The sequence below is a fragment of the Atractosteus spatula genome, chromosome 2 (assembly GCF_055471065.1).
Source record: "Atractosteus spatula isolate fAtrSpa1 chromosome 2, fAtrSpa1.hap1, whole genome shotgun sequence".
Taxonomy (NCBI): Eukaryota; Metazoa; Chordata; class Actinopteri; order Semionotiformes; family Lepisosteidae; genus Atractosteus; species Atractosteus spatula.
Window position 1 is genome coordinate 67,688,231 of NC_142707.1, and position 23,755 is coordinate 67,711,985.

General features: G+C 37.1%; 1 protein-coding gene across 8 annotated transcripts in view; it reads left to right on the forward strand.

The window, feature by feature from the left end:
• The window catches only part of ralgapa2 (Ral GTPase activating protein catalytic subunit alpha 2), a 195,079-nt gene that overhangs the window by 97,153 nt on the left and 74,171 nt on the right, over positions 1 to 23,755 (forward strand). For 7 of the 8 annotated variants that reach the window (XR_016094193.1, XR_016094194.1, XM_088933581.1 and 4 more), the window contains 8 exons: positions 3,496 to 3,624; positions 4,992 to 5,120; positions 6,814 to 6,872; positions 7,803 to 7,911; positions 12,503 to 12,613; positions 12,744 to 12,812; positions 13,013 to 13,147; positions 22,858 to 23,041. Coding sequence is in view for 6 of the 8 variants with exons in the window: in XM_088933581.1 (XP_088789707.1) it covers positions 3,496 to 3,624; positions 4,992 to 5,120; positions 6,814 to 6,872; positions 7,803 to 7,911; positions 12,503 to 12,613; positions 12,744 to 12,812; positions 13,013 to 13,147; positions 22,858 to 23,041 (925 nt within the window). In the remaining 2 variants the exon portion in view is untranslated. The remainder of the gene's footprint in view (positions 1 to 3,495; positions 3,625 to 4,991; positions 5,121 to 6,813; positions 6,873 to 7,802; positions 7,912 to 12,502; positions 12,614 to 12,743; positions 12,813 to 13,012; positions 13,148 to 22,857; positions 23,042 to 23,755) is intronic. The other variant, XM_088933571.1, reaches the window with a different exon arrangement.

A 23,755-nucleotide genomic window follows, 5' to 3' on the forward strand; every position in this document is an offset into this window, starting at 1 on the left:
GCCTGTTTTTAAATAATCAGTACTTTCTTTTGCTCGTTCAGCTCAGGAACTGTTAAGGGTGCCTACAACGTTCTTACTCAGGGGACAAAGCAATCTCTCTTCCAGTCATTGTTACATTTTCTTGCCAAAGAGTGGTCTTGTATGCGGTTCATCACCAAGGTTTATGTGCATTGTGAGGCACTAGGTCAAACAGTGCAGTGAGCCACTAAAAGCAATAAAAAGGCAAACAAAACCTTAAGCTATACTGCACAGTCTAAAGTATATCATTCAAATCAAGGGATCTCATTTTAAAATTGTATAATGCACTAGTTAGGACTCATTTACAATGTTGTGTACAATTTTGGTCACCATGTTACAAAAAACAAATATTGCTGCTCTGAATTTAGTCCAGAAAAGAGCAACTTCAATAAATGCATTAACGGACATAAAGAATGCCCTATTGCCCATGCGAGTATTCAATATAAGTATTCAAAAATACAAGCATTCAAAATTCTCAAACACAGATGAGAGGACACAAGAGGAAAGTATGAAGAAATGTGTTGGAACCAAATGGTTGTGGTAGTGTGGTACATGCTCTCCAGCCTTGTGATTGAGGCCAGTACTCTGGCTTCTTTCTAGAAATGGCTGGATGAGATCCTGGGAACAATTTCCTACTAACTGCCAACTGTGCTAGGTGGGCCAAATGACCTCCTCTCATTTGTAACCTTTATTTGTCTTTTTATGAGCCGTCAAAAAGGTGGCCATATTCCACTGCCAGTGTTGAAGACCAAGAGAGAACTGATGCATTAGCTTATTCTGTTTAGATGTTCAAATAACCTTAGTGATCCCTTCTTTGGGCGTTTAAGTACAGTAAATGCAGTAAACAGTTACATTCTATATGACCAAATCATGTGATTAGTCTTCATTTCACTTCATAAAGGAGGCTTTTCTGATAACGCAGGTATTAGGAACACTATAAATAAACCATTTTAATACAAAGAAATGACATGTCATATAGGGCAGAGCAGCTTTTCAGCATATACTGTACATGCTGCAGTTTTGTATAGCCCTGGTCCCTGTTACTGTACATATTTAAGGAATGTTTTATGTGAGTCTAATGGTTTTATTCCTTGATGTTTACCAATATGTGTTGTACCAGTGCTTGTTTACTTGTTCTGTTGGAACTGTCAAGGCTGGATTTGAATTCCCGAAGTTTTCCCTTGGGACTCCCATTTTAAACATGATATAGGACAATAATCATTCTACAATAAGGGATGGACTGAGGTACAACAGATTACATTCTCTGTAAACTTAATTTATATTAACATAAAGACAAGACTGATTACTAAGTACGATACTTGTTTCCATGTCAGGTATTCAGTCATTTTCCATGTTTTTATCAAATTAGGCATAGCTTAAAGCTAATGTTGCAGCAGAGCAAACAGGTATACTGTATATGAAGGAACTAAGAAGTGCAGTTATCATAATTTAATGATAATTTTGAACTGTCAAAATAGTGGTCTGTTACATTAACATTCAATTGGGATGTCATGCTGAAAAATGTTGATTTGACAACTGCAGTGTCTTTTGCAAAATCTTCACAAATACAACACACTTTTAAAATAGACTGTGGAACATAATGTTTTTTTTAATGGGGCAATAATATTTTTGATGCTGGAGAATTTGTTTTATTCATACTGGACAAGATTGCAAAGCACTAGTTATATACTGTAGATACATTAATGTGTCGTGCAGCATTTTCATTTTGACATTATTGTGAATGTCAAAGGTCACAAGAGGGCCTCTCTCAAGCTGGTTTTCTGACTTATCAGTGTCATCAGAGTGTATATTATCTGTGTTAAAAGTTTAGTGCTGTCAGAACAAGTGTCTTTCATAGTTCTGGGTATGATTATAAATGTCTATAAATGAAAATCCTGTACTTCACCTTTCCGAGCAGACCTTTCCAACAGTTGTCTGCACGTAAATATGACAGATGGGTCTTTAATAGGAAAGCAGAGTTAACAACATGCCTGTTTACAATATTAATCTTCGAAATATGCTTCGTTCTGCCACCTTGAAAGCCAGGTTTGCGCAAATCCCTCTTTATTGCAGCATATGTCAACAGAAATGAACTCCCATCTGCTGCTGTGTAGCTTAGCGCTTGGCATTCTGTGATGAAGGCTCATCACAATACCTGGGCTCTGTTTGTAATTACAGGTGTGTACTGAGGAAAGCAACACATTAATCAGCCTTTTAATTATAGAAAGGTGGGTCTTTTGTTCAGCCCGTACATACAGAATTCACTGTGCACTGTGATACTAGGAGAACCCATCTGCTGCTTTTCTCAGAACATGTTTGCTTTGTTGGATATTGCCTGCCCAGGGCTGAGAGGATTTAAAACCTCTGTTTAAATATTAACCTGGTGGAAGGGAATTGGCTCCACCTCTTCACGGCTTTAAAGAGCTATCTCGTTTGTAATCGGTCCCTTTTCTTTTTCATTATATCTTCCAGGAAACTCTCTAGCAAGGACCATTTCTGTTGTATGGAGCACTATGCACTATTTGAAGTAGAAGCAATCATTTCTTTATGCAGCCCATGTGTAAAGCCTGAGCACAAAACTGGTGCTTCTACTTTAGCATAAAGGAAATATTAATAGATTTAAGTACGGTTTATGTTATCTGCCTTGCACACTTCAGTATGTGTTGAGCCATCTGTTCTTAAAATTGTACTGCATTTTGGTCAATACATTTCCTAATGTAATTGTTTCTAAATTACTCATTCAGAGTTTAATATTTCAGTAATTCCTAAACATTTACCTCCTTGGTAATTCAAAGCAACATTGCAAAGTTTTAACTGGACGAAAATAAAACATTTAGACATGATGGCTTCACAGTTCTTGACAGTAAAAACGCAAGCAGCTTACGAACAATTTGATTATCCAGCAGTATAATTTATCCAACAAAAACATATTTGATAAAAAAACAACAAAATAGTGGTCTTGAGGCTCAATATACAGTGGAGCTGCTTAGGAATGAATATTTGGTTAATCTGCGATATCGCCTACTGTATACTGTACCATATTTTGAAATACAAAGGCACAATTCTTCAATCGTAATTTATGTTGGATGTATTTTGGTATTCTCTGATGTCTGATGTCATCTGCACCTTCCTCTAAGACTTTTTTGATTTTGCCTTTATCTTCCTTTTTTTGGAGAATTTAGCCGAGCAGAACTGCAGATGAAAAAAAACAATTGTACATAAATGAACTAGGAAATAAGACTGGTTTCAGCTTTGTATGGTACATCTAAATTCAATTTCTTCTCAACTTGATTCATTTGGGTACACCCCTGTCTTTGTGTAGCTGGCCTGCTTTCCTCAGCAGGATTTGTGCACCATCACATGTTTGTTACAGACCTTTTTAATTTAAATGCAGTACAGGATTTCAGCAGGTAACATCGCATTGTTTTTCAGTCACCGAGTCGAATCACTTTTTTTTCCCCCCTTTTTCTTTTCCAGGATGTGTTAAACACAGTCATCAGGCATTGTTCTCCGCGCTTCTTCTTTCTCGGCTTGCCTGGTTTCACAATGCTCGTGGGCGATTTCATCACCGCGGCAGCCCGGGTCCTGAGCACCGAGACGCTGGAGGTGAGTATGACAATGTTAAATAGGCATCCTCCAGCCCCACAAGGGGCCTCCCCGCCCAGCCCCGAGAGGCTGAGCTCCAGCAGCTAACGAGGTTCGGATTTCTGCACGGGAACAGGTGCTCTCTCATTAGTGTGCTGTGAACCTGGGCGCTCGGGGTAGATGCCATGGCAGCTGAGGTGTGAAATTGCAGTATAAAGTGACTTGTCTTGCAAGGGCAGAGGCGTTTCATCAAAAGACCAGATTGTGAGAAATCTCCACCGTACAACCTTGACACTCAGGTGTAAATCTTGGGTTTCAAAACCTTGTTAGCCACCAGCGCAACAACCTGAGAGCTGAAGATGGAAATTTCCAGGTGCATGGAGCAGTGCCAGACCTGGCGATCAGATAATCATCTTCTCCCTTCATTAAATAAGTACAAAACAACAGCAGTGCAGTTCTACATCTGTCCTCAGTATATTCCTGAGGTGTAATGCAAATATAGCTCTATTCAGATGTCTGGAACTGAACTGTTTATACAGTATCTTCAGAAAAAAATGACATTCTAAAAGACAGTACTTGTGTAACTGTACAAGGTTTATTGGAGAAATGTTTTATTTAGATAAGATCCTTAAGTACACATGAAAATATTTACAGTATATATGTGTTTAGCTCTCCTTTTCATCTTTGCTTCATCAAACCAAGAACACAAATGATGCTATTTTTCCATTTTTCATATTTTCAAAGGCATATATACTGTACAGTATGTAGCAAGTGTTGTGCAAATTATGTGAACTTTTGGGCAGCCGTAATGACATGCTGATGAGAAAGCATGAATTCGCCACACTGTAAATGATTGCTTTACTGTACATGATCATTTTCTCACCTACTCTAAGAGAGCACAATGGCTGTTTTGATTTGGTCCGTTTTGCCTTTTTTTAACTGTAGATGTCTTTTGTCTGTAGGAAAACATATCACAAACATATAGCTGCATGTGCTCTAACCATTCTGTAACACAGTGTTATCAGTGTATTAACACATACAGTAATTTTCCATTCAGACCTTCTGGTTCTCTTTTTCACTCTTCTGACATGATCATCATGTAACCTTTTTGTTGGCCAAGGTCAATAGATTTTGCTAGACTAGTTTGTCAACTTCAAAGCCCATTGCTTTGGATTTAAATGAAGTTCACTTTAGTATCCTTATCATTTTGAGAGAACTCTTAGCTCCCTTTTGTGCCTAAGAATCAACAAATGTCTGTTTGTGTGCACTTACTGTACATATTGTACCGCTGCAATGAAGTTGAATGAAGTGAAGAAGCTACACTAATATATTTCCAAAGGTACTGTATCTCTAGATTGTAATGTGATTTTGGAATCTTTATTTTAAAGGCTCCTCGAATTGAAGCACAAACTATTCTTGGATCCTTAGTGTGCTTTCCAAACCTATACCAGCAGATGCCATTACTACAGACCGTTCCTGGAACTACTGATATCATCGTAGGCAATGAAGAAATTAAGGTAGGCAGTGTAATGTGTGGTTAATTTGTGAAAATGTTTAGCATCAAACACAGGTAGTAGACAAAAAAAATAGAAGTGCTTGGGTAAATGAGGGATGCCTGTATATTGAAATTGAGGGCTTCCACACAGATGTGGCTCCTGCATAATTAGCATGCTTGGGCTCAGGTATAGAATTGCTGGACAGGCCTGGTTGCCTGTAATTATAGCCACAAGAGGAGCCCTCAATGGTTTTGAACGAGGGGTTGTTGCTGGGATGTATTTGGCAGGAGCTTCAGTGACCAAGACAGCTCAACTTGCCGATGTTTCACATTTCTCACGACCAGCTGTGTCTGAAAGACATCACCATAGGGGCAAAGTAAGCAGAATTGCAAACTCCAGGATCGTATCTTTGCATTGGTTCAGACAAGGCAAAACAGGCAAGGAACTGCATAGAAACTGACTGCAAAGTTTAATCTAGGGCGTCCCTAGCCACTTTCATCATAACCAGTTTCCCAAGAACTGCACAAAGCAGGCTGCTTGAATGTTTGTGAGTCCAGTGGTACAGAGCATGGGCAATGGACTACTGAGCAGTGGAGAAATGTAATCAGGTTAGATGAATCATCCGTCACCGTATTCTTGACAAATGGACAAGTGCACATATTGCGCCAACCGAAAGCACCCTACAGCCCTGGCTGCTCGGCTCCAATATTTAAAGGGTTCTGGTGTTTCCATAATCTTGTGGGGTGCAATTTCCTGGCAAAGGTTGAGGGCTCATGTTCCCTTAGAAGGCAAGGTGTCAACGTCAGAGGCCTCATGCTCACCTGTAAGGCTCTGCATTGCTTGGTAGTACAGTACCTCAGTACCTGTCTTGAGTTACTGTCTTCCTACTCCCCACCTCCCAGCCCTCGTTCATCTAATTCTGGTCTCCTGTCTGTCCCCCAAGACCATCTACACTCTGTGGGTGACAGGGCCTTCTCCTGCTGCGCTCCAAGCTCTGGAACTCTATCCTTAAGGATATCAGAGAGTCTCCTTCCCTGAGCTCTTTCACAGCAAGACTCAAAAGCTTCTTCTTTAGAAGGGCTGTTATTTAACTGGTTCTGTGTCTGGCCCTTTCCTTTCCTACTGTCATTTCCCAGACTGTCATAGTAACTTGTGTAATTCTGCTATTCATTCTCCTCTCACTGTGTATTATTTTTTTTCTGTAAAGCACTTTGAGAAGCCACTTTTAAAGTTAGGTCAAATAATGTGTATTATTATTTTAGAACAAAGTTATTTCTATAAGTTATTTCCAATTAAATGACTGCATCTGAACTTATGAAATGTAAAACTGAATTTAGTGAAATCTAAAAAAAATATCTAAGCTAAAACACCAGTATCAGAATACCTCAAATTTCCAGAGTATGACAAATGTCATTGTGGACAATAGCAAACTATGCATCACATTGAGTTACAGCCTCTATCTTACTTACTTCCTGGTAAGCATCAAGCTCTGCTTACTGTTGTTACTTTTTATGTAATGTTTATGTGGTTAGAAACATGCACTGAATTTGCATTCAGTAGCTAAATCAATTATGACTCAAATATCTAGCAAATTGCTCACTAGCAGACTTTGTTCCTGAAATTCTACCAGAAACATACAGTAATGATGGGTTTAAAGTGCATTTTTAACTGTCTTTGATTATTTTTTTCTTTGATTCTGTTTTTATTCCTTTAGGACTATTTGATCAACATCTTATTGACGATTGCGAGGAATGAGCCCAGTGAAGGCGCAAGGTACAGGACCAAGACGATGTTGGTTTACGACAGCTGCTATCAGAATTTCTTTTTCAGCACATTCCTAAATGCTCCAATTTTTTAAAGACTTGATAGAAAGTATAGAACAAGCCACAAGCCATAACCTTTCACAGACATCACAGAAACAGTATGTAATTAAAAGAAAGCATACCTTGTGACTGACTGACATAAAGAAACAAAGGTTGCAAATGAGTGGGGCCCATCTAGCTTATGTATTAAACTATGTGTTATCCCTTTAGAACCCAGTATACAATATCTCTTAAAAAAATCTTTTGATGCTCGTATGTATTGCTGTATAATAATGTAATATTGTAGAAAAGAATATTCAGCCAATCAATATCTACTACTCATTGCCTAGAGAAAATGTGTAAAACAAACACAATCATGATTTGATTCATAATACATTTTGATGTTGATAATAAGTCTGAACCTAAAACTGAAAAAAGGCATTAGATCTCATCCGGCATTTAACACATTTTAATAAGATTACGACCATTTTAAGTGATACTTTGCCAGAAAACTTGGAAAATAAGATCATTATAAACGTTATAAAGGGAAAAGTGGCCAGTGACTTTAAACTTGGTAAAAGGCATGGGAATGAAGGTAGTGGGACTCTATAAAGCTCATACCAACAGCATTGCAAGTAATGAAATATCCACCATACAGCACGACTGTACAAGTGCTTTCACCTCTTACTCATGCCATTTTGCTCTTCAGTATTTTTGTGCTGACGTCATGTATACGTTCCTGAACAATGACTTGAAATTTAGCCTGGCCCTTCAGAACACGCTAGGTGGCCTTAAATCTCAAGTAAGGAGGTCAAAAGAAATGCTGGCCTGAAATTGAGGCAGCCTGTAAAGTGCAAATAGTGTCTCATGTGAGTTGTTGTACTGTTGTTTTGTTTTTCAGATGCATTGCCATTTGTAGTCTGGGCGTTTGGATCTGCGAAGAACTTGTGCAGCAGACAAATCACCCAAACGTTAGAGATGCGATAAATGTAATTGGTGTAACACTGAAGGTAGGATATGAAATGTGCAAACCTCAAATGGGTAACTTTGGAGGAGTGAGAGTTACTCTAGCTAGAGCACAGGGGAGAATTTCAGTTCTCCAGTTAAAGAGTTGGTGAAGTTAGAGCAACGAATGGCTGTTATTCTAACTTTAGCAAAGTGATATAGAGCTTTATTTGTCGAAGTCTGAGGAACTTGCCTCTCATACTCATTGCCTGGGATGTTAAATGCTTTTTTAGAGGCAGTAATCCAGTCCTCTAGCCCCAAGATGTCACTTTATTCTCCACAAAGAAATCGTTAACAATTTAAACAGTCTTCGCTTTCTGTTAAAAATGTTATTATCAATATTTACTGCATGCTACTACAACAAACTACAGAGTAATCAGAACTCCTCAAATTGTGAATAACATAAGTAGTTTTATAATGAGCATCACATGATATGTACTGATTTTAATGATCTTTGATCACTCAAAAACCTGTAGTTTGCATTTTTTTTAAATAATGAAATATTTTTTTTAATTAATGTATCCTGATAAATTGTAAAACTCCCCAAAATAGTTGCTTTCTTGAGGAAGTATGCGGTGTGAAATTAAACTGATATTTTCATAGCAGTGTATCTACTATAGCGAAAAAGTCTGATGCTCTTTACAGAAATTTTATGGGTATATTTAGAATGTTTAGTTCTTTTCCTATAGAATTTGCAAATAGTTTTGTTACAATCATTTAAATCTTAATCACATAAACTTCTTTATCAACTCTACCTCCATTAAACTGTTTAACATTTTCAGTTTTTTCACATCTCCTGCCTGGATTGTTGCTTTGACAAACCCAAGAAAGAACATTCATTGTATTGTTTTTATTTACATATTAGCGCTTGTGAAATTGCCTGGTACAGTGAGGACTAATTCACATTAATCTGGTTTGGCACTGCTCTTAATTTCAATTTGATTGTGGAATGGCTTTTGCTCAACTTAGATGTTTTTCTTATTCTCAGTATGTGTATAAGCGATTAGCAGATCCTATTTGAATAGCTCAGTTTTATCCCAGTATTGCCTACAATGTTAATTGGTCATCAGCTGGCAGCTGTTCGTATTGTAGTAAGAGTTGATATACTGTAATTCACTTGACACATGAGCTATCAAAAATACTGATTTTCTGACAAGCTGTTTTTGCAAAGGGGTGGTATTATTTTTTGTTATTAATTTGATAGCTTCAGTAGACAAACCACTGGAAAGCATCTTTTTAATTATGTAGTGATTTGAAACTGGTAAATGATACATTGCTAAAATTATGGTTTCCAAAGCCACTCTTTTAATATGCACTGCTTGTTTCTGGCAGTAAGTACAATACTGTTTTCCCCCAATGCTAGTCCAGTGCTGCCGATCATTACCAAATGGTCAGTATGTTTTGTGATGAAGAGAACTGTTTCTGCATATTTCACTTGATTTATTCCTTCACAATAAAAATAAATCATAATATAGATTAGGTCCTCACTTTTTTTAGTAAATCACTACATCCCTAAATTTAGACTGCAACATTTTAGTGCTAGTTTTTTTGTGCATTAAGCCCCCACTTGCACAATTAAAAACAATGCAACAATGCAAGTATATCCAGCAACATAAATGAAAGCTGTTTCTGTGACAAGGTGATATGGACCACCTAATAAACAAACGTTATTGTTTTTTGGGCTATGTGCCGCTTTAGGTAAAAAAAATATCATTTCGCTGGAAGCTTTGTAAAAATGTGGATCTGTACCTTTGTTCTTAAGTATAAGTGTGCTGCTACAAAGGAAGTTACCTGCTCTTTCATTTAAAAAAATACAAATGCAAATGCATACAAATACAGATACATGCAAATAAATACATATTTACTGTACTTCAACGCTGAAGTAAATAAAAGTAAATAAAAAAATAAACAAGGCTGAATTTCCCATCACCTAATGATAGCACAAGTTAAAAACACAGGATTTCCAATAGTCAGCAAACAGTGAAAGCAGGCAAGTGTGAAAGACATTAAATCTCTGGTCTTGTTCAAATTCTTCTGTTTTTTTCCTTCTCTGGTTGAGGATTTACTTTGAAAAGCGCAGCCCTTTGAAGTGTCAGTGAGGTGAAGTCAGGTTCTGTTTGCCTCCCTGGGTATGATGGGTATGAACGAAATAACGTTTTTAGGTCTACCTCAAATTGAATTAAATATTTTATGACACTCAGCTCATTTGGCTTATTGACGTGCTCCTTGTTCAATACACGTTTTATGATTATTTCAGGATTTTTTTCATTGTCATGTTAACAGAAGTTACCTCAAATCAAAAATACTTTACATTGCATTGCCATTTGTAGTCTTAGTGTGGGAGTTTGTATTCTTGGCTTATTTTTTATTTTCTTCTTCATGTTAATAAAACGATATAGTGACACTGCAAGCCATTTATTCTTTGTTTGAGTAATAGGAAATGTTGGCCTGTTATAGTTGCTCATTATTGGGGCTGTTTCACAAGTATAAAGTATAGTTAACGTGTTAACTGCTTAATTATTCTTCATCTGAATTTCATTGACATGGCTAGACTGACATCATGAGGCTTTGAACTGAATTACAGGTTAGATACCACTATGAAAAATTAATCTACCTCTGATTTTTGTAGGCCTCATTTTTATATTGGTGGTTTTTGACGCTTCCAATTCACCATTCATAGTGTACTTTTTTGTGTATGCTTTTGATATGTTTTCAGGAAAGGGTATATGCCAGGAATAATGATGCTCTTGGTCTTGTACTGTAGTTCCTGGACAGCAAAAAGACATGATGCTTGATGGACTATGAGTTTGCTACAAGTGTTGAGCTCCTGCAAAAAGTGAATGACAGGTGCATTGTATGTGTATAACAACTAATGCACCTCAATTCATTCTAAATTAACTTTTTTTTATCAAAATGCATTGTGCTTCATCCTTTAAAATACTGGAGATGCATCATCTTGCAATGACAGTGTGTGTAAAGTAGCATACAAAAAAAGGATCCCATTTGGTCAAGCCACCTTTTAAATAAGGCACAACAAATTTCTCTTCAAATTCTAAGTAAACATGATGTATAATATGAGCAGAAAGAAAATAAATTGTCTTAAATCCCCAATTTTCCTTGGCTCTGTGTAATTTTGGTTATTTTTATAGACTGGTGCCTGTTCTTCATGTAATAGAGAACTATTTCATGCTTGGTACTCAAATGGGTTATAAGAGATTTCTTTTTTTGCTTTAAAAGATGTAGAGAATTTGTGGTCTCAGAAGGCTGAAAAATGTTGGTGCAGTGCCATTATTTCCAGGCTACCTGTTTCCCAGGCAAGTGTGTGCTCAGAGGATATGCGGCAATTTAAACAGTTTTTATCATCCTGCCTCCTGCAGCAACAATTCTCTCGCTAATGGAAAAGTAATCATTTCCTCTTAGAAACTTGCCATAAGGAATAAAGTGACCAAGAAAGAGACGAAAAGTCCTTTGCTAAAAGCAGGTGGTGAACTTTAAGGTTTAGTGTCCTGCTAAAGATTGTTTTCAAAAGTTTTATTTGTCATATTCCACTAGTCTGGTAGTCTGTACAAATTCCATTTTGATGAGAAGTAAATACTTGGTAGGTTTTTATTATTCAGTGTTAAAATGGGTATAACTAGGTGTGGCAGCACTGTTTCTGAGTAATTGTAGTTTTACAGTTTAATCGTAACGTGGATTTGTTTAAGGAAATATATGATATTTGTTATTTGGAGTGGTACACATCATATAAACAGAACAATAAATTGCTTCTTTACAGATGAATTCTGGAAAGTGATTCTTGTCTAATTGTATCGTATGTTACTCACTTTTAAGAAATAGTGGGAAAAAATCAAAGAGGTTCTGTACAGATGTACACAGCACACAACTTCTTCAAATCAACTTTTAATAAGTGCCGTTAGTCTGGGGAAATTTTTTAATGGTTACATTTGAGGTGGCCTTATTTTGTTGATAGAAATAAAAGAATACATACAAAATATTAAATGAAACATACAGTACATATTCAATTTAGAAGGTTTTGGAATTATTTATTCTCATTTGAGTTATTTTGTAAGGCACATACTTTCCGTTAATATGGAATTGTAACGGTGGATACATCAAGAAACTGCTTTTAATCTGCAAGAAACTGCAGATTTGAGAAATTGTGCAAGAAATGAATAAAGAGTGAACCTCTTAAAATACCGGACCGGCTCATCATAATACTGCTGATTGTGACTTCTTCTCAAATAAATGTCTAGCCATCAGAAAGAGGCCAGATATGTGATCACACTAAACGATTTGATGGGATGAAGTGGAAGCACCTCTGTTCAGGCTTTCTCGTATTAGGCCTTAGGTTTAAAAAGACATAAATGTCTCCTTTCTTCACTCAGTCACTCAGTGCTATTGATCATCTTTCTTCTTCTTCAGATACAGTATAATTCTGTTTTGATATCAAATAAAACCCAGGTGTTATTTATTATGCTGCCTCAAATGACTCTTCTTTCCATATTCATGTTAACAGTTGTTGTAAGAACCAGTGTACAAGAAAATTGTTCACTATTAGCAAGCACTGATGGCTTTTCTTGTGTTCTTCCTCCCTAGTTTTCAAATAAAGTGGTTGCCCATGTAGCATGCGATGTGTTCCAGCTTTTAATCTGTCACTGGCAAAACCTTCAGAGATATGAATTCTCTCTTCCGAAGAAAATTACTGAAGTAAGTCCTCATCCTAAAACACACTGTGCTCAAGGTGTATTCCACAGTTAGTTTTACAACATGCTTTATCATGTGGCTATGCTGTGAGAAGGGTTGCAACCTCATTTTCAATGCTTTTTTTATATTACAGATTTTTGTGGCTACGATCGCATTTCTCTTGCCGAACGCAGAACATTCTACTGTGGAAGCAGATAAAAAGGTAAAAGGTTCCACATAAAAAGAGCTATTGTCCCTTTATTAATGTCATTTAAAGAGGATCCTCTGCTGTTGTAATGGAATTCAGAGTAAGGCTGTCCTCACAATGCTTTCTACTTGCTAATTGATTATTTTTGTGTAGCTTGTGGTTGAGAAAGCAATGCTCCTCTAATGGAAGGCCTTTTTTCTTTTTATGTTATTTAGCTAATGGTATCACTGCTGCTCTGCCTGCTGGATTGGTGCATGGCAATACCTTTGAATACACTGCTAGAGCCTATTACCATGCCTGTGCTTGAAGACTCTTCACAAAAAGCTCCTCTGCTGGACTATATTTACAGGGTATGTATAGCTTTAGCCATAGCAGCTGCCTAATCATTGAGCTTCCAATTGAGCTTCTGGTTCTGGTAATAAAATATATTTAGAACAAAATGCTCATAGTTAAAATATACGACAATCCATAATTGGCCTTTTAATGGGTCTGTAGTACATTAGTGTTGGCCGTTTCTTCTCTCGAAGCATTTCAACTCTTATTAAAAGCCAGGTCAGAATGACAAATCTCAATGTTAATTCCTAAGGCCAGCAAAGCATGAACTTAATAAAGCTTTTCATTATTAAATAAATGTCCGTGTGATTTCAGCGAGCTGTGGTTAACAGCATCCAAAAGGCAAACGGGACCAGCTCCTTAATTTCATGTGCATGCAAGACATTGATTGTTGTTTTGCCTTCTGGGTACTAACCAGAAAAGGCTATAAATATTTGAAAAATACATTCAAACTTCTACATGAAAACTGAAGTGTACAAAAATAAATTGCATTTCAAATGTGTTTGCTGCTGATAAAATTCTAACACAGAACCTATTTGTTTTCAGTGATATAATCCATGAAGATTTTAAATGTCTTACAGTATAGTGCTGAGAGGTATGGTAGTTGAATTTCAGTCCGTGCCCTATGTTTGAAGTGTTATGAAATGTGTGGCCCACTTGCTCAACCATGTGGCAGGGCAGAGCGGTGGCTCTGTGGCTCAGGATCTGCATCTGTGGCTGGAAGGTTGCCGGTTCAAATCCCGTGGCTGGCAGAGGACTCCTACTCCATCGGGCGCTTGAGCAAGGCCCTTAACCCCAACTGCTCAAGGGGCACCATATAAATGGCTGACCCTGCGCTCTGACCCCAAGCTTCTCTCTCCCCGTCTGCGTGCCTGTGTGTCTCATGGAGAGCTGGGGTATTCGAAAAGACAAATTTTCACAATGCAAGAAGTTGTGTATGGCCAATAAAGTGATCTTGATCTTGATCTAATGGTCAGGATTCATTTGTGTCTCATCTGAGCCTGAATAGCCCACACAAGACAGGTTCCCCTTTGGTGACACGCCTGCATCAGTCTCCCTTACTGTACGTGTGCTCCCTGTTGTTCTCTGCTGCTCTCCAACTGCAGTGCTCCTTTTCGATGATCTGTCTCAGATCTAGTCTGACAAGGATGTGTCTTTGCAATCAAAGCGCAAATCCTGTACACAAACTTCCTCTACATTTTGGGTTGGGTTCAGCAACTATACCGCCACTGCTCTCAGGGAAACTGTATTTAGTGGTTTTCTTAATGATTTGAAAGGAAGATTTTTGCACACAGTAAAAAGGTCTTTAGACTTGTTCTATTAGAGGAAAAGAAAATAGTATTTTTGTGGTTCAATAGAAGAGATGTATATTTTTTGTAAAGGTGAATGGAAAGCTGACATGCTTGATTTATATGTAATACGTAGCTACCTTCCAAAGAGCAATAGCAGAGAGAATGCTTTCCTTAATTTTCTTTGGTTTTGTAACACCTGCAGCACTGGCAGTGTTTTTACTGATATGTTATTAAAAATGAGGATATTCAAGGATAAAAATCACAAAGTTCGCAAGAGATTATAAGGGGAATGCATTCGTAGTTATTGAAAATGCTTTTGTATGCTAAATACTGACATCAGAACAATTGCTTTGTTGTTGAAAAATTCATAAATCGTAAGTTTGCATAGGAGGGTGCATGTATATAATTGCACACTTATTGTCTCCAGTTTTAGAATGCCATGTTGTAAGAATATTCCTTTTTCATCAGAATGGAGACCCTTCCTAATGTACAATTATCACAACTATGATATTTTAAATATTTGTCATGCCAGAAAACATACCATGCTCAGTGGGTCATAACTAAGTTTTTCTAAATTGGAATGTAGTGAAGACACAATGACTGCTAATGGCATTTTAAGGGGAGATATTTAAACTTCAGAAACACACTATGCTACAAATAATACTATTAAATAATACTATTTGTAATTTTGGTCATGCCTAGACTTTCAGTAAATTATGGTATGTTTGGCCTGCTTTCAAGAACAGATTTAGCCCGCCATAGCACACTTTATTTAACTGTGAATAAAGCAATTTAACACACCAAGCAACATATTATTTAATTTAATCATACACACTTCACAAAATGTAATTGTGCAGCAATCGTTTATCTTTTTGAACATTATTTTGTTTAAGTAAATGTAATTTTTTTCAAGCGCCAATTGTGTTTTTAACCGGGCAATTAATTGACTCCTATTCTGAATATACAGCGTAAACAGGATCTGGTTTCACTGAGCAGGTGCCTGGTGATACACTGACTGTGGGAGGCATAACTTAAGCAAAAGCAATGCATTTTAAATAATGCCATTAATGAACAGTCTGCAGTTCACATATTAAAAAGCTATAACAACTATATGGAATAGTTTTTTCAATTAAAATGAAGTGGCTTCCGTGGCAATGTACAAAAATATTTTTAAAGCTAATGAATGTGATTCTGGTGGCCCACGAAACACAAGAGGTTTCCAAGATATGGCACTGTCAAGTGAGCAATCTGAGGAGGATATCCGGAGTTTCAAATTTTAGGCTCTGCTTAGGGTCTCAAGTGGCTCGTAAGAACAAAAGCAAGGTAACAGACGACAGGAGGCCATTTGGGCTCTCTGGCTCATTGGGCAAGTAGTGGCTGAGTGATCTGAGGACCGCGCGCAGGTGTTTGTTGAAAGGCGTATCGGCTTCGACAACATGGCTTCGCCGAAAGACGCGTCCCCTGTTCTCATTTGTGAATGCACTTCCTCCCAGGTTTCAGTTTGTGTCTTCTGGATCATGTTTCACGGGTGATTACAAAGAGGTCCACCAGGCTGACTCTGTTGATGCCTTTAAGGATTCTGAATACTGGGATCCTGTCCAAGACAAAAACAGTTCATTTTGTCCGATTGGTGCCGGACTTTCTTAGTAGCCCAAGGCTGTCTCTTCCATTAACTAATTCCAGGGCAGCAATATCTTTTTTTGCGATATGGTGCCCAAAATTATACAAAAAGGTGTATTTAAGGTCCTTGTAAAATTTTAACATAACTTCCCCCGATTTCAATTGTCTGCTTTTGACTTATATGTCTTACCATTTTGTTTATCTTCCTGTTGCTTCCCTAGGTGTCCAGAAAATTGAAATGTGTCAACATAAACAGTTAAGCCGCCTCTATCACGTAGTTTCCCATTTTGTATTTATAGTTATATGACTACATTAAATGCCACCTGCCTGGGTTTTTGTATTTCATTTGCTTTTTCTTCAGGATAAGCTAATCCTTTTAAGATGTGTGTGCTTATTTTAAAATCACTTGAACCATTATTATTGCACACAATCAGATACAATTCAATGAGTTTTGTGACTTTTCAAAGTAATTTTGTAAACCTAAACTAATTTAGGTTTTCAGTGGTTAAGGGGTGAGTACTTATTGCAATCAAGATATATTGGTTTTTACTGGTATTTGCCTTATTTTACTTGTAAAAGTATTCAGCTTGAGCTTTCAAGTTTTGAATAAAGTATTCACTTCAAAACTGTGTGCACATCATTTATAATTCAGCAAAATGGGATACCTTTGGAAGAGAGTGAATGCTTTTGCGGAGCACTGTAATTAGCAATACCAAATTTCCCAGAAAATGTAGTCTCTCTTTAATGCATACCATAATCATAATCAGACTAACAGATTTTAGACTCAACATTTGAATCTTAGAGAAAATGTATAATATTCATTATTTTGCAATTAAGTTCCTGTTATTCAATGTATAAATACAATATTTAAAAAATGAACAAAATATTTTGTTTTTAATAGATACTTTCATCTAGATTTAAAGGCACAATGTAGTCTTAGACTGTCTGACTTTCTGAGCAGCCTTTAATAATTTTTATTACATATTTTCACTGAACATTTTTTTCAAAATATGATTGTTAACTTTACAGATAAAAAAAATTAAAGGTACAGTACCAATATCATTGTTGAAGCTATTGTCTTCTCTACACAATCGCAATACTGATCAATAAGCAATAGACTGACTGCTTAGACTTCACATCAATATTATAAATACCTTTTTACTGTCCCCCCAAAAAACTATTATTTTGTATTTTCTCAAACTTTTCCTGTGTCAGTTTATTCTTATAAAGCAAGCTCTACTGGTCAAGAGGTTTATTACAAAATGTTTATTATAAGGTAAAATTTTAACAGCACTAATTGGCATATATCTCAACATTTTTTGTTTTTTTTTATTGAGAGAAAGCAATGTTAAAATGTCATCATTTAAAGTAATTCAGTCTTATATCTATTATGAAACCCAGCTTCAAAGATGTGAATCTTTGTCAAGATAGTACTTTTTTAAAGCTTTCTACCAAAAATGTAGACTACTGTATGTTTAATTTAGAGGAAGGTAATGTATTGTTTAGTGTTATTCAATATCACTGTTTAACCGTGTAAGCCCCTAATGATGTTTGAGATGCTGTCAAGATATTCTGTACATGAGGTCTCTTGTTATCTGTAACATATAAATTCAAGATAGGTGAATGCTGGAGTTTTCTCAATAACAACAGTAATTCATCAAGAATATTCACAACAAATTCACCTGAACACAAAATAAGAATTCTGTGAGGATTATGCTCTTTCTAAATTGTGACTCACAATTTAAGATTATTTATTGAGTTCATAACTCGTAAAGGATGAATGTTTGAATCCTTATCAAGGAATCCTGCAGATAGGCTACCATGGGTTTGGACTTTGATTAGCTTGCTGGCAGTAACTCAGTGAGTTTGGTTTCACAGTACAGAATGAAAGATTGATTTATTCCATTGTTCCTGTGATATTCCAGCCTCATTGAATGGAAGAAGGGGGATTTGTGCTAAGCACTGTTACAATTCAGAGCACTCTTACACGGAGGAGTTACACTGTACAGGCTTTGGTGAAGAGTTCTTCCAATTTAATGTTATCTGTCTCTGAATTTTTGTTTCCTGAAATGTTCTGTTCTCAGCATGCTGGGATTGGCAAAAAACATTTTTTTAATAAACACTGGTTTAAAAATATGTAGCTACTGTATGTTTCTGATTAATTTTGAGTAAAAACTGAATCAATGATATCTCATTGATTAGAAGAGACTAACAGTTTGAGAAGCATGCAGTGTCTGTAGTTCAAAGGCTGATACTGTGGTGCCATCTTCAGAGTTTAAGTTTCAAGCACCTGTCATGAGTGAGCTAGGTGTACATTTTTGCATGCTCTGACTTAGTGTCTTTGACAGTCAAGAGAAAGCATGTAGTTCATGCTGTCCCAATGCATAAGTTTTCATTGTTCTTAATGATTGATGATGATTGTTTAGTCCTGATCTGTGGGCAGTGATCAGGAGACCCATGTGGTGCAATCCTTATTGATGGTTCTCATCTCAGGACAGTCCACTGGTGGGTATTGATAGGGAATCCAATACTACAAAAAGGTGCCGTCCTTCAGATGAGACATAAAGCCGAGGCCCTGACTCTCTGTGAGGAGGGGTGTAACCCCGACATCCTGGCCAAATTTCCACCTGGACTTTACCAATCGTGGTCCCCTGATAATCCCCATCTATGAATTGGCTTCATCACTCTGCTCTCCTCCCCGCTGAGAGCTGGTGTGTGTTGGGCGTACTGGTGCACTATGGCTGCCGTTGCATCATCCTGGTGGGGCTGCACACTGGTGTTGGTGGAGAGGATCCCCATTACCTGTAAAGCACTTTGAGTGGAGTGCCCAGAAAAGCACTATATAGTGTAAGTGTAAGCAATTATTATCATTATTGTATACTCTTGGATCTTAACAGAGATTCCAGTTGAAATTTATTTTAAAAATCCTTAGTAGTGCTCTTTATGTTTTTGCCTATAGTGTTCTCTGCTCATCAGTTCGTCTGCTACCATGCGATTCAGCCCTCATTTAGAAAAGCTTTGTACTTCATGCAATGAGGTGCTGATGCCCTAAAGAAAGACTGAGAATGTCCTGTTGATATAGTGCTTAGTGTGATTTCAGGACAGAACAAGTTTGTGTCTGAACAGTTTTGAATATAGATTACAATACAAAATTTCCTAATCTGGATTATTTTCTTTTGTTGACTCATTGTATTTTGTCAGATGACTGAGCAGTAGCATATACACCACAACAACGTTTCTATAAACACATATTAGAATAAATTCTTGTATACATTTGTTATTTCTCTGTGGGAATTTCATAATTACAAAAGTTTCCATTAAATATGTTTTAAAAATCCACTTCATTAATTGTTACTCTTATTTAATTTGCACCAATAAATAGTTATCACTTTACTGACCGTACATGTTGCTTCTTTATTTTTCATAAAGGGACCAACTCTGGCATTAGACTGGGACAATTTTTGGGGGATTCTCTATCATTTTTTGTGCATGACATTTTTTGCAGTACTTTCATTGTATCGATGTCATCTTGGACAGTGATTGTAGTTTTGTGCAATATGCTACCCTCTTCAATTCTCAGAATGTGTTGGCAACAATACACCCAGATCTTTAATGTCAGGGTGATAATGCCAAGTACTTTTACTACATTGACTTAATTGTGGTGTCAGTTCCCAAGTGGTGAACACATATCTCTTCACCAGCTTCCAGACAAGTCACTGAATTTTCTGCATCAGTGCTGGAGGGCTGAGTCAGCTCTCCTTTTGATTAACACTTTATTGTGGTGATATTGTGGGTTGATGTTTTTGACACCTACAGCAGCTTCCATAAACTTTTGACATACCAAGACGATCATGGATGGTGGTTTCCACTCTTCCAGGAGAAATGATTTTTGGAGCTCTGCAGCACTGAGACTTCATCAGACATTATCACACTTTCTATGGCGGACTTTGTTTCCTGCCAGATTCCGGGCCATTGCCAGTTGATTCTCTGGAAAGGATAGGAAGCCATCCGTACTAGTGATCCATCCATACATTTTCTAACCACTTTACAGGGTTGCGGGGGCGAAAAGGAGCCACTCCTGGCAATCAATGAGCACATTGTCCCATGAAAGGAATATCGCAGGGCAAATAGAACTGGGATACACATTAAATCAAGCATAAATCCTAAGTATGTGCAGCTTTCAACAAAATGTTTAGCAAAAATGTGAGCCAACGTAGCTACTGAAAACTGATAATACCACAATAAATGAAGTAACTTGCTCTTTATTTCACATCTACAGTATACAATTGTTCTTCACCCCATTTCATTGGTACCAATAGCTCCAAATTTAAGAGTGTTGATTTTATTTGTACTGAATCAAGTATTTGGATAACAAAATCAATCAATTCAGTCAATATTTCAGAAAACTTAAAAAAAGTAGATGTTTTTAAAAATTAAAGTATGAAAATATATATGTAGGTAAACTCTACAGATCCAAGCAGTTATTGCTGATCATTCCTTAGTGGGCAACAAGATCTACTACACGAGGAATTTTTTAGTGGCAGTCTATTCTCTGCACTTTGTGCACCCCTGGCCTTGTGCTTTTTCAGTGCAATTTGTGCACTGAAATCTGACTGTAGTATCCTGCTCTGTGGAATATTTAGCAGACCACTTTTTAATTACAAAAATTACTTTTTAATTGTTCGTGGCCCCAGATTGACATGCAGTCAATCAATCTGCAGTTGTTTGCCCGTTTTGCTTTGCACCTTGACTTAATGCACGAGTATCACGGTCCCTTAGAGCTCCATGCTGACATCACCTTAGACCATTACTCATGAAACATCAGTGAGATGAGCTGTCTCGGTCACTGAAGCTCCTGACAAACATGCCTCAACAATCACCCCTCTTCCAAAGTCACTGAGGTCTTATTATAGGTAACCAGGCAACTAGGCTTGTCCAGCATTTCTATAACCGATCCTAAGCATAATAGGATGTTATTTGTACATTATTAATTATTAATAATTGTTATTAACACACTTGTCTGGAATTTCTTACTTTCATTATATTTGGTGGCCCTCAGTTACCAAGGTTTTTCCAGTTTAGTAATAAGTAATAAAAAATATAAAATACATATAAAAAGTATAAGTATTTTAGTATGTAATAAGTACAGTATAATACGTATATATTATATACTTATGTATTGTTTGTTATAATAACTGTAATATTCAAAAACATTGCAATGTGATGTTATTGATAGGGGGTGAATATTTTTACAAGGCACCTTCTGTGTGCTTCGTAGTTTTGTTTACAGCTCCTCAGCGTTCCTTCTATTAAAATGACTTCTTTTGTCTGCTCCTGACATTCAGCATTTTTTTTTCTTTTTGTAATAATCTAACATTTGCCCTTTAAAGGCTGCATGTTTCATACAAAGAAACATTATTACATGGAGAAGCACAGATGAGTACCAACAGAATACCCTTATTAAGGATTCCATCATAAGCCATGCTAAGCAGCTTCCTCATTTTGTTTATTCAGGGATGAACTTTACATAATTCATTTGCTTGTAAATATAACTCCAGGGACTCTTAATTACTAGGTTTTTGACTAAGCTAAGATTAGTCTGTGCAGTGAAGCTTTCTGGTTTTAATTAAGTCCTGGAGGAAAAAAGAGACAGGTGGATGACAGATAAGGGAAATTGTGTGACTTTGCAATATACTGTCAGATAACTACATTATTGGTGAGAGCTTGTTTCAGGGACCCCATACAAGGCGTCTGATGAATCAGAAAACCCTCCTTACATGTGTGGAATGGCAAAGTTAGATTGACTATTTAAGTACCCTTTGGGCACCTGGGTACTCCAGTACCTGCTGCTTTGCAGCTTATTATTGTGTTTGGAAAAAGAAAAGTAATGAACAGGTGTGTTAAAGCAGTTTCGAGTCGATAATGTTTACTGTAGCAAACAAAAAGGAGAACTGAAGGAACAGCCATTTTGTTAACTTTCATATTTTTATAGAATGTGAGTGGAAGATTTTATTTAATGAAATATCAGCCTTTCTCATCAGGGACGTCACCCTAAATATCAAGCCAGATTCCACCGACTTCAAATTTTGCCACCTGATGACCTAAAAAGGTTACAGTTATTTTTTTTTGCCTTTGGGATGGTAGGATCTTGTAAGCCTTCCCAATGAATACTGCTATTTTGCACCGAGCTGTAGTAAACACACATTACACAGAAGCTATTTGTATGTAGTGAACATGCTTCCTGTTTATTGGTTCCCTGCAGAACAGAAGCCTGTGACTTTCTTACTTAAGCTTTCTTTTTTTGAAAGCTTTGTGACTGTTTTCTGCAGCGTTGTATTAGAGGTCCTTGAGTGTCTGATTAAGCTGGTGGGTTAGTAAAGAGCCATCCAATCTTGATCCTACAGTATAGGGCAAAGGTGTCAGCAAGTTTCCATTCCAGCTCAGCTCATCATTGCCTTAATTGGACTGATTTAACAGCTTTTCCCAGCTCCTCAAGTGCTTCTGCTTTTAGACAGACCTAGGAAACCTGTAGACACAAGAATTGACCAGGATTAAACTGCCATTGGTTTCAACCTTGCCATGGCAGATAGTTTTATCAATTGCAAATGTATATTTCAATTTATGACATTCAATGCAATTTCTACATTTTAAATGTGAAAATACCTTATTTCATTGATTGGGATATGACATGGGTCCCCTTAAAACTTTTATGAAGTGGTATTTGAAGTTGTAATGAGACTTGCGTGAAGCGAATAAAGTTTTGAACAGAATGGAATTGCCACATTAACGCTAACATATTCTGTGCTTTCCGCCAGGTGTTGCACTGCTGTGTTTATGGGTCTAACCTCCACACCCAGCAGAGCCATTATCTTCTTAGTCTAGCTGACCTGTCAGCTACAGATTACGATCCCTTCTTGCTTCTTGGAAACGTCAAGAACTGTGAGCCACAGCCGTCTCACTCAAGTGTGGATTTTGGCAACCTGCTCACGGTTGCTGAGGGTAAGTTCTCAGCATGGGAACTGTCTTTGCTAAAGTCACTGTCATTAACAGGTCAGTCTTCGGGGGATCAGCAGGAAGCAGACTTAGATTTGTTGGCACAGGGTAAAGCAGGATGTCATACTAAAGTGGGTTCATTTAAAACCTGCTGTGCACTAGATTGCTTGGCTTAGTGGGTGCATATCCATGTGTATAAATATGCTTGTGGGTAAGTATGTGTAGAAAGAAAGAAATACTTCTTTCCACAAATGAACCTACACTTTTGGCTTCCTGGCTAATTTATGACACTTTTTCATTCTTTTTTTCTGAGTAGTAGTAGTGGAAAAGGGATGAGAAGTGAATTGTGTTTCACCTTCTTGCTTTAAAAACAGTACCTAAACAATCGTTCTGAAATTCGCTTTTATTGGTCTTACTGCAGCTTGACTGTTTTAAGACATGAACGTATTCACACCAAGAGTATAATAAAGAGACCTGGGTGAACAAAGAAAAACATTAGAGCATCTCAGAGAGCAAAAGAATGTGTCTGACCAGGTTGACACACTTTTTACATGAACTGAAGGTAATCTGTCTGAACTTCTATTGATAGGAATATTTTGCACCCATGAAAAGCCACCAGGTGTGGTTCAAAAGGTATCTTCCTTTCCTCCCAGCCCTACAGAATAGCTTTTAGCTGCAGTCAGGCCTGATCAACAAAAGATGTTATGATTTAAAATGGAT